Source organism: Myotis davidii, unplaced genomic scaffold, assembly GCF_000327345.1.
Source record: "Myotis davidii unplaced genomic scaffold, ASM32734v1 scaffold72, whole genome shotgun sequence".
NCBI lineage: Eukaryota > Metazoa > Chordata > Mammalia > Chiroptera > Vespertilionidae > Myotis > Myotis davidii.
Genome location: NW_006284618.1, coordinates 3,235,578 through 3,246,730, shown reverse-complemented (window position 1 = coordinate 3,246,730; position 11,153 = coordinate 3,235,578). Strand labels below are relative to the sequence as shown.

Genomic DNA, 11,153 nt, shown 5'->3' with positions numbered 1-11,153 from the left:
CCTCAAACGTGCCCCTCGTAAACTGGAAACCCACAGGACCTCGCCTCGTCGCTCCATAAGCACATGCATTTCTGGACAAAGGCAATGAAACATCGTATTAATCACGCAGCTCATGAAAAAGTGACCTTTCTGTGCCTCATTGTTAAGCGACTAGAAATCTGACGGGCTCAGCTATAGCATCCTCATGGGTATGAGTAACTTATGAAGTCTGCCTGCATGTTTTATAAAGTCAAAGCCATAAACAGTGGCCTTGCTCTCTGCCATCAGCAGTCACTCAGTCGGTCTTTGCTACCCGGGGGCTGCGTGTGGGCTTCCTGGGAACTGCTCAGGAGGCCTGCGGTCTGGGCTCGGGCTCCCCCGCAGCCTCTCTCCCCGGGCACCCACCCCCGGCTGGGGCTCCCCTTCCCCGTGGCCGATGCTCGGGGGTGAGGACCTAAGGCCGAATGGAGCCTCCCACCTCCGTGAGGCAGGACTGCTCTGGAAATCTCATTAGGAAAACCGCTCAACCAAGGCCACTGGGATCAATTCATGAGCCCATATAAACGCAGCCGGCCGGCGTCCCCGGGAAGGGAAGGGGGGTCCCTTAGGCAGCCCTGAGCTCACGCAGGTCAGTGTGATGTGGTGACGGTGAATTGGGGCTGGTGGGTTTCCAAAGCAAAGAGATGAAAATGTAGATCTGAATAAGATGAAGCCTCAAGAAATGTCGGGAGGCCCCGGCGCTCCAGGAGCTGTGGCTCGCTCGGTAGCTGGGCAACGTGATGGGGGGCAGAGCATCATACGGCAGCCGGGGCAGGGGCAGCAGGCAGGGCCAGGAAGGGGACCCCGTGCCAAGAGAGGAAGGAGGGGTGGGCAGGGCGGCCACCACAGCTGGTAACCCGCAGTGACACTGGGTACTAGCTCCCAGGACCACGAGGCCAGTCCGATGGCCCCAGAACGAGCAACTCCACTGGGTGGCAGGGAGGACGTCTCCATCTCCATGGGCCTCGCACGGCTGACTTCTCCCAGGACGTCCAGAGAAAGGGCGGGCAGATGGCTGAGCAGGAAGGGGCAGGACGCCAGGTGCACCCTGAGCCCCGCCCTCGCCCCGGTTCTTTTCATCCTGGTCCGAGGGACTAGGACCCGTTCTAAAATGAATTTGCAGCTTAAGATACATCTAGTTTTAAAATCACGTCCTTAAAAAACAAAGAGCGACCTCCTCCCGCCTGTCCCTGGCATTCCCTGCCTTGTGCCTTTGTGTGCCTCGGTGACGTGCTAATTCAGGGAAACCCCTTGCACTGTGGTTTCCAGTTCACACGTCCGCTTCCTTTCCAGTCCCCTGTGGTCCAGGCTGTATTTTATTTGGGGGTGAATGGTTGGTAGAGGAAGCAAGGGGGGCATTAAAAGTCCCGTTGCAAAGGAGGGTGGGTCTCTGGAGAGAGTGGCTGCGAGAACCCCCTTCTGATCCTTGAGAGCGGGGACCTTCTGTTCCTGGTGCCCGCGCTCCAGCCCGGCTCTACGGGGCCCTGCTCAGACCGCTGTTCTGGGGGAGCTCTCTTCCCCATGGCCCCGCACCCCAGTTCCCACGGCACCTGCTCTGGGGTGCTGACTGTGCGGAACTTGCTTTGGAATCCCCAAGGTCACTGACAGCGCTCACTGCGATTACCTCGCACACAGGGCCCCGTGGCTGCCTCTGCGCTCAGTCTCATTTCTGAAGAAGTCCGACTGGGCTCACCTCGTGTTTCAGCGCGTTTCCTACCCAAAGGCCAGAGCAGGACATAAAAGGCACCGGGAGGAGATTCGATTATAACGTGTTTCCCCCCATTAAGTTCAACATGGGATGCGTAGCCAACTGCAATGGAGACATCTTGGAAACAAAAAACTGTCAGATGAACCCAGAGCCGTGAAGACCCTGCCTGAGTCAGGAAGCCCAGGGGGGTCCCTCTGGGAGGGGTGGACCCTGAAAGCTGGCCAGGTGCCAGCAGGGCTCTTAACACAGACAGGAGCTTCCTGGAAGTGACCTCCGTGACTGGGGGACAGCGGCCCTGGCCGGGTGCTTACCCCTCTCTCCAGGAGCATGTCTCGGAAGTGGGTCACCCGCTCCTCCAGCGGCAGGAGGATCTGGGGCGGCGGCGTCCTGGTGCCCTTGTCCTCTCTCTCCGCCTCCTCTGGGCCAGGGCTCACCTGGCCTTCGGTCCTTTGGGGCACAAGACACAGAGAGTTAAACGCACCCCATCGCAGCCTCCAAAGCCCTCAGAGGAGCTCATCAACAAAGACTCTTATTCTAGGGAAACTCGTTTTAAATCCTGGTGTAGTCACCCCAGCAGAGGTGGAGGCATCGGCTCTCGCCGTGCAAACTGCTTTGTTGCATTTCGGGCGGAAAGTTGAGACCGAAACCCTAACTGATGGGCAGCCGGCGAGGAGCTGGTGGAGGGGGCACCGGGGGGCCGAGCAGCCACGGGCCCACGGGGAAGGAAGCCGAGTCTCACAAATCATCGGAGTTCACCCCGTTTTTTTCCGGGGGAGGCCTTGGTTCTGTACAAACGCCTGGAGACGGTGATGGGGAAACTGCTCTGTCACCCCTCAGGGTATGGCAGGGTTGTCCTGAGTTCCAACCCAAAATGAGGCTTCAGTGACAACAGGGAGACCGGGACCCCAGGGCTCAGGGGCTTCAGAGGGTAAAGTCCTTCACACGGTCACATCCAGGCTTTCTTTTTCTTTTTTTTAGAGAGAGTAGAATGGAGGGGGTAAGACAGAGAGAGAGACACATCCATCAGTTGCCTCCCACATTTGCCCTACAAGGGCCAGGGATCGAGCCTGCAACCGAGGTACATGCTCTTGACTGGGATCGACCCTGGGACCCTTCAATCCGTGGGCCGATGCTCTATGCACTGAGCCAAACCGGCTAGGGCACGTATGGACTCTCTGACGTGCGTCTAGCACAATGCTTGCCCCGGGTGACTTGCTCCCGGGACACTGGGCAGTGTCAGGGGACATCTGTGGTGGTCACACTGGGGAGGTGCTCCCAGCTCCCAGGAGTGGAGGTCAGGGGTGCTGCTAGCCCTGCGATGCTCAGGACAGCCCTCCTCGGGGACGGTGCGCCTATCTGGGGACTCTCAGGATGCCGGGCAGTCTGCACGACTGCAGACGGGACCGTTCAAGGTCAAATGGTCACTTAGTGGCCAGGACCAGGCGAGTCCCCACCTCCCAACACCCTCCAAGCACGTGGCCTTCCTGCCCCTGTCTGTCCAGGGTATTGTGAGCATCCATCCGACCAACTTCTTTTATGTGTATATATATTTAGATCTTTGCCTCATTCATAATTTATTTTAGAGTAAAATGTGATATGCGCGGGGGGGGGGGGGGCCTGCTAAGCATATTCTGTGTCTCACAGGGTTTTCACCCATGAGGGTTGCAATAGGGATGAATCCTACTAATGCAAAATGTGCAAAGAAAAGAAATGATTGCTCAGCCCATTAGGAAATCTTATTTATACACCAACTATTTCGGGAGAACTTTCAAGCTTTGCTTCATAGGTGATGGTGTGGACTTTTGAAAAAAGAAAATTACCAGTGAATTTGCAATTGTATAATCCGAAGAGTATAATTAGGATTTCTCCGTAATAGATTTCCATTGGTTAGAAATAGAAGCATGGAAACCAGACTCGTATTGTTGTAACTTGAAATGAGATGAATAAGAGAGCCGGGAGCTGGGCGCCGATCTCACGCTCAAGCTCATTCAGCAAAACGCGTGGTTCAGGAGCTCGGGGCGCCTTGCAGCCCGAGCGCTCGGTTCAATCAGAATTGGCCAAAGGCACATGCAAACTTGCTAAATAGATTTTTAGTATTCTCATGGCTGAATGACTTTGGTGCCGTCAACTAAAGTAAATTCGGATGCTTTCATAAAGCTCGCTCCGGCCATGATTGTCCCGAGGGAAGGGCGGTGTCCCCCAGGCCACACTGTCTGGGTACCCGCTCCATCCTGGCCGAGTGGGCGGGAAAGGTCTCTCCTGGGGAAAGGGTTTCACTGAGCCACCCTTCCCCGAGGGCGACAGGAAGCCACGTGGGGTCAGCTCACGCAGGCGCCACCTCAAGCGTCTGCCGTCGCCTCTGACAATGAAAACCCGAGATGGAGGTGGAATTGCGGTGCCTCAAATCCCAAAGCCAGCGGGACAGAGCTTGAATGCCCACCCGGAGCTGCCAGACCCCAAACCCACCCCTCACCCAGCGCAGGGCACCGCCCGGCCCCTGGTCACCCCTGTCCACTCCTACAGGCTCCAGAGGCCAGAGCCACCGAGACGCCTGCCCACCGTGTGTGGTCGCTGAGATGAGCCTCAGACCTCCCGCCTCCGTTCAGCGCTGAATCCCTGCTTTGCTCCGTCAACAGAGCCCAACAGTCCTTTTCTTCCTCCGCCACCGAACCCCCTGCCGAGGGCAGAGCCAGAGGAAGGACAGGACACCTACCGGTTCCTCTTGGTTTTCACGTTCGGGTCTTCCAGGCCGTCTTCAGAGCCCGACCCGTCGCTGTGCTCGGCTGGAAGAAAGTGGGATCAGGACGGAGGAGCGTCAGCACTCTGCTTGGCCAACCACCAGGCGGCTTCCCTGCAGACTCATCGGGAAACCAGGCAAACAGATGTCCCTTCATGACCGACCTCCAACCCTGCGGCCAGCATTCTCTGGGAGCGCGCCCTTTCATGGGCACCAAAGAGAAACCTCACTCCCTCAGTGCGGACAAGTGTCCCCGCCCTGCCACTGGCAGCCAGGCCCTCTGAGCGGCCAGAGGACGAGAGATGAAGGTGGGTGTCCACCCCTCATCCCTGCCCTTCCGTTCCACGTCTGCCTGGCGTCCCTGTGCGTGAACCCCCAAAGCGGGCCCCTCCTCTCGTCCTCCGCGACGGATGATCAGATTTCTCCCGCAGGCCGCCTGCCCTTCAGTGCTGGCTCCGCGGCTGCTTCAAAAAGCCAAACTGATTTTGAAGACAGTTCCCCTCCTCCCATCCGAGAAGGTCGGCTCCGTCAATGTTTGATGAGCTTTGAGAATGAAAAAGTGAAACGGTGCCTGGATGTTTCATATTTGTCTCCAGGATGAAGAGAGGAAAAATGAACATTATGACTCCCGTCCTGGCTGGCAGAGCAGTTTGCCAACGCTCCCCAGCATCGCCACGGCCTGGCGCCCTGGTCCTCATTCTCTACGTGAGTTTCCCCAGGAAGCCACCTCTCACCGCCCTGTCCCGCGTGGGCACGGGGGCAGGGGTCGCCTTACAGAGCCTGGCCAGGGTGGGCGCTGACACGGAACTATGGAAACAAGTGTCCTGATTCTCTCATTGTGCAAAGAGGAGGCATAGGCCAGGCCACCGGTGGGGTCGGAGGTGGGACAGGGTCCAAGGGAAGGTCAGGGTTCCTTCCAAAGAGCAGGATGGGGGAGTTCTGGGTGGGGGCGGTCCACATTCCCATAGGCCCTGGTCTCGGGTTGTGCTGAGCGTGGCCCCTGGTGCCCTGTGGCTGGAGACCGTGTACACTGTCCCTGGGCACACACAGCTCTGGGAAGCACCCTTTAGTGTCACAGCTGTGCGTGCCCATGGGGACAGTGTATGTATGTTTGTTTTTAATGTAAAAGGCTAAAACGTTACAGAGCGAGTGCAGCCGGTGGCGGCTGGGACCCATCAGTGTGGAAGCCCATGGCTGCTGTCCCTGGCTGCCCCTGCCGCAGGCACAGGGCCCAGGCTCCCAGAGCTCGTTTTAATCACAGCCTCAGAGCAACATGCTGTTGTGGAGTCAGGCCCACAGGGTGCAGGTCCCAGCCCCCACTTCACAGCAGAGTAACCTTGGTCAAGTGGTTACCCTCCTCTCTCTCATTCCCTCTCCTGTAAAGTGGGGATCACGACGGTGGGTTGCAGAATAAGGCCCCCAAAGACGTGCATGCCCTAACTCTCAGAGCCTGGGGATGGATTAGTTATGAGGCCGAGGGAGATGAAGGTTGCCAAACAGCGGCCCTTGAGACAGGAGGCAACCCTGGATCCTCCAGGCAGGCCCCCGGGCATCGCGAGGACCCCAAGAGTGAGAGGGGGACTCCGAGGAGTGGGCCAGAGCGCTGCGAAGGTGCTGCCCTGCAGCCACGGGACCTGGGAGAGGCGGGAACACGTTCCTCTGGGAGCTGCCAGGAACACAGCTACGCCCCGGCCACAGAGGCCTCTGCTGGGCTCCGACCTCCAGGGCTGTGAGATAACACATCTGCGTTGTTTTAAGCTGCTTGGTTTGGGATGACTTGTTCCAGCAGCCACAGAGGCTCACACAGAGGCACCCACCGCAAGGAGCTCGGTGGAGCCATCCATGTACCCCGCTGTCCCTCCCACATTCCCTCCACCTCGGCAGGCCTCACCGGGGTCTCCTGTCCTCCTCAGCCACTGGGAGGCACCAGCAGGGACAGAAAAGCAGGAGCTGCAGTGCTCATCGCCAGTCTCACCCTCCCCTCCTCCTGCCCACTCGGAGGATGAGCCCCTGCGCTGTCACTGTCCCAAGTCCATCCCCCAGGCTGCACCACCCCCTCCCAGAGGAAGGGCCTGGATTTCCCATTTGCACGGGGCAGGCAACGCGGCCGAGGCCACGAGGCAGCGGTGTGGGGGCTGCAGGAGGGTTCTGCCACCACCTGGAGCAGGTGACCGTGGGTGCAGGTAAGCACAGGGCAGCTTCTCCACAGGTTGGAGGAAAGCTGACCCTGGGAAAACAGAAGTGAGAGCACTGGTCCCCAACTGACAGTGGTTCCGCTTAGGATTTGTCAACTTTACGGTGAGCGAAAGTGACATGCGTTCAGTGGAAACCACACTTCACATTGTGAATTTTGAACTCTCCCGGGCTCGTGATATGCCGTGGGGCGGGATTCTCTCTCGTGATGCCGGGTGGCGGGGTGATGAGGGTGACCCTCTGATGCTCAGCGCGGCCAGTGTGTTCTCAGTGTTGTGTTTTGAGTTATCACGTCCCGTCATGTCTACAGACACCCACCCGTGTCCCCTGCTTCTGGGGAGAAAAAGCGGAGGCAATGGCTCGAGATGGAACGCAAGAGGATCGCCCACCTGTGGGCTGGCGGGATGCTCTGAGCACCGCTAAGGTGGGCGAGGCTGAGCCAGGGCCTTCGGCAGCTTCAAGGCATTAGATGCATTTGTGGCTTATGATCGTTTGGACTTACGGTGGGTTTATGGGGACGGAACCCCGTCATAGGCCGAGGAGCATCTGCCCCCTCTACGCTGAAAAGCTCGTAATAGCCGAGCGCCCCGCAACGTGTCAGGGATGCGTGCGAGGGCTGGCACTTTCCATTTCACTTTCGTTCCCGAGCATTTATTCTCAGCTAACAGCACGGCTGCTAGGGCCATAAAAAATCTGGATGCTCTGCAAGATAATTAGAAAATAATTCAGGCCTTCGCCTTAATCTCTCAGCCCTGCCAGCACAGAGAAAAAGGGGCCCTTTCCTGACCTGCTGAGTGATGGGCGGCTCAGTACTGCGGGCAGCTCTGCCTGCTGCCCCCCGAGCTGCCACACACTCTCAGCTCCCACTTCAGTGCCTGCCGTTCCCAGGAAACACCAGGGTGTGCACACGCGCACATAAGTGTATGTGCACGCACACGATGCACATGTGTGCATATGCACACACGCATGCACACACGTGGATACATGTGCGTGCACACAGACCTCTAAACCTAATAGCAGCTAAATGTGGCAGTTGTTTTATAGAATTCATTTATTTTGCTTCCTTTTGAAAAATAGTGGCTATCAACTGGAATGCTTGATTGTTCCATCTCAGACTAGAAACAGGCATTACTACATTCAAATCCATAATAGTTAACAAAGTCTCCACCAATCACTATTGCTCCTGGAGCTGGTTCCTCTCATTAGGGTCAAATGGTTTAATGAGTCCTAGTGGAGACCAGCCAGGGAAAAATGCCGGCTGACGGCTGAAGGTCACAGCTCTGCAGGGAAATCCCTCCTTATCCTCCAGGGCACCTCCTGTCCGAAACCTGCCACAAGCAAAACCATGTGGGTGGGTCTCCGGACATTAGAAGCTGTGCATTCAAATAGCAGGCAGTTCTACCCAGCAACAGGAAGCTGAGAATTGAGGTCACCGGCATAGCGTTAAGATTCGGGTTTTAAAAATTACTGGCTTAAGAACATCGCTTTTAAAAGAGAAAGCAAGGTTAAAACTTTCGTAACGACATGTAACTGTATCATCACACCTCTATCTAGGTAGAGGAGTTAGGGCCACCGGAATAAGTGGATGGAAGGCAAAAACACCTGAATATATTGAAGCTAAATTCACTGGTGGCTCCTGGTTGTGTTTGTGAGGTCTGAGGCTCCATTCTCCCCCTTTTTCAGTATACAATGAGACGCGTGGTCTAGAGAGAAATGGAGCACTGACCTATGACCCCGTAATTCAGGTCCCTGTCATGAAGCTCGTTAAACAGGAGGCTCAATGTGAGGGCACCCCCAAAAAGAAAGAGAAATCTCAGCCAGGGCCTGCCTGGTGGTTATGGAATCAATCAAAACACGAAGAACAGCCACTCCCAAGGAGCCAGCGGGACTCTAAACCACAGCCAGCCAGTAACTTCCCTTCTTTGTGTCTGCCCCTGGACCACATGAGTCCTTCTCTGTGGGTGGGGTTCTCCTAACCACTTCTGGTTCGGTGCTCCCCGATTAGAATCATTTTTGCTCAAATAAACTGTGGCGATATGTAACGTGCCTCAGTTTATCTTTTACCACTGCCCCCCATGGTCCTCCTGAGCGTTGAACTGGCAGGTGCCTCAGGGGGGAGTCCGTGGATGTGATTCAGTTTCAGTTGGCCCTGGCCTGGTTTGTTCCAAATGAGAGAAACAGGAAAGCAACTATGCATGGACTGCTAATGAGCTAGCTGCCTTCTCGTGGCGACCAGGGCTGGGGAAAATAAGTAAATAAGTAAAAACAGCACCCAATTATCTACAAGAATGCAGGCTGAACCAGGAGCCAGGAGCCTGTCTGCGTGATCCGCCTTCCACCAAGCAAACAGAACCATCGCCACGACGCACCGAAGGTTTCTCATGGGCTGCGTGGTCTCCTGACATTTTCCGGCGTGCGGAGTCCTCGATCCCAGGGGATGGACCTCAAGAGGTGGCTTTCTAGCAGGGTCTCTTGCTCCAGCCCTCGTTCAGCATGTTAAATATCCCTTTTAAAAATGGATGCCATGCCCTGGCTGGTTTGGCTCCATGGATAGAGCGTCAGCCTGCGGACTGAAGGGTCCCAGGTCCGATTCCAGCCAAGAGAACACACCTGGGTTGCAGGCTCAGTCCCCAGTGGAGGGCGTGCAGGAGGCAGCCAATCAATGATTCTTTCTCATCATTGTTGTTTCTCTCTCTCTCCTTCTCCCTTCCTCTCTGAAATCAATAAAAGTATATTTTTTTTAAAAAAAATATGGATGCCAGCCCAGACAGTGTGGTTCAGTGGTTGAGCATCAAACTATGAACCAGGAGATCACGGTTCAATTCCCAGTCAGGGCACATGCCCTGATTTGGGGCTCAATCCCCAAGAAGGAGCATGCAGGAAGCAGCCAATAAATGATTCTCTCTCATCATTGATCTTTCTATCTCTCTCCCTCTCATCACTGATCTATCTATCCTTCTCCCTTTCTTTCTGAAATCAATAAAAATGAACATTTTTAAAACGGATGCCTGCTTATCAAAGGAGAAAACTATCCCAGACCCAATTTCTATTGTGCCTGCCATCAGCTGAGGGGGAGCAGAGTTCGTCACCCCAACGCGTGCCTCTTTAGGACATGGAATATTTTAACCTGGTTATTTTTAAGGAACAGAAGATGCAGAAAGAACTCCTGACCTTCCCCCTAATATTTACACCGAGGCCCTGTCCAGGGAGGCAGCTACATCACAGTAACCACAGTTACTAAGAACTAAGGGTCATAGACAGAGGAACCCGGGGAGGCCCTGTGGTTACTGAGGGCCCAGCAAACACTCAGTTAGCAAACACTGGCTTTTCCAGGCCCAGGTGAGTGGCCCTCCTGCCCTTTGAAGTCTCAAACCACAAGTTTCCCCCTTCCTCTCCAGCTACGAATGGCGTATAAACCTCCTCGGCCTGACTTGCCCTTTCGCCCCTCATTCTATGGGCCCCCATACGTACATCCACAAGAAATTTGGGACATTCTCTCCTGTTCATCTGTCTCATGCTAATTTGTTAGCCCAGCCAGAGCTTAGAAAGGTGGGAGGAAAATTATTGTCTCTTCTCCCACACGGCTAAGACTTTACAGATTCGGTTCAAGAGGCACCCAGAACACGCCTGTCTTTCCAGCATCCGTGGGCTCCAGCTCTCTGGAGAATGTCCTTATTATATTAACAGAAACAAACATATTAAACTTGTCATCTCTCCATCCTGAGAGACAAACACTGGCTTCCCCAGGAGCAGTGGCTTCTACTCAGAGCTGTGAAAATGTCAAGGAAGCTTGTAGAACCCCCTCTTCTGAAGTCCAGGCAGATGCCTTTGGGTTTGACCAAAAGAGGGGGCCACTGTTACCTGTTAGCCCTAGATCAGTAGAGACAAAAATGTCATTGCAAACCCAACAAACACCCACCAAATAAAACCAAACCCCTCTTTCAAGGGGTCAAGCGCCTGTGTGTCAGGTCAGCCCAGAGCTGACCTCAAGTACCCCCACAATGTGGCCCACAAACTGAGGGGTGGGGCTTGCCCAACACAGAGCTAATGAAAAATGTGGGCAGTATAATCGGAAAGACCCAGACCGAAGACGCGCAATGTTCTCTGGCTCTGGGACGGCTGGCCCGCTGCCCGGCACCGTCCCCTCGCCAAGCACATGGCTCCACAGGGTTCCAGGAGCCTCCAAAGAAACAATAGGAGGTTTCGCGCCCCCGGGGGAGGAAACGCGTTATCTGTGTACACCTGGTCTCTCCAGTGGGGTCCACAAGCCATTGAGAAAATTACACGCTGGCTACCGACAAGGCGGGAGGGACACGTGGAGCGGCCGAGGGAGGAAAGGCCTTCCTTCTCTGAGTTAAAGACTGACACGGAAGGAAAGCCCGAGCCGACCCTCCCGGAGGGTCGATGTTTCGGCAGAAAGCGCCATAAGAACGTAATCACTAAATTCTGAAGCTTCCTTAAAAGTCATTGCCCCCCACAACCGGGGACAGCACAGGT

At 55.5% G+C, this 11,153-nt stretch overlaps 1 protein-coding gene across 1 annotated transcript in view; it reads right to left on the bottom strand.

Annotated features, from left to right (window-relative positions):
- Window positions 1-11,153, bottom strand: part of TCERG1L (transcription elongation regulator 1 like) — a gene marked incomplete at its 3' end in the record, with an annotated part of 106,450 nt that overhangs the window by 6,074 nt on the left and 89,223 nt on the right. The window contains exons 7-9 of the mRNA XM_006754976.1: window positions 8,383-8,405; window positions 4,440-4,509; window positions 2,038-2,173 (exon numbers count right to left, since the gene is read on the bottom strand). Of these exons, the coding sequence (XP_006755039.1) occupies window positions 2,038-2,173; window positions 4,440-4,509; window positions 8,383-8,405 (229 nt within the window). The remainder of the gene's footprint in view (window positions 1-2,037; window positions 2,174-4,439; window positions 4,510-8,382; window positions 8,406-11,153) is intronic.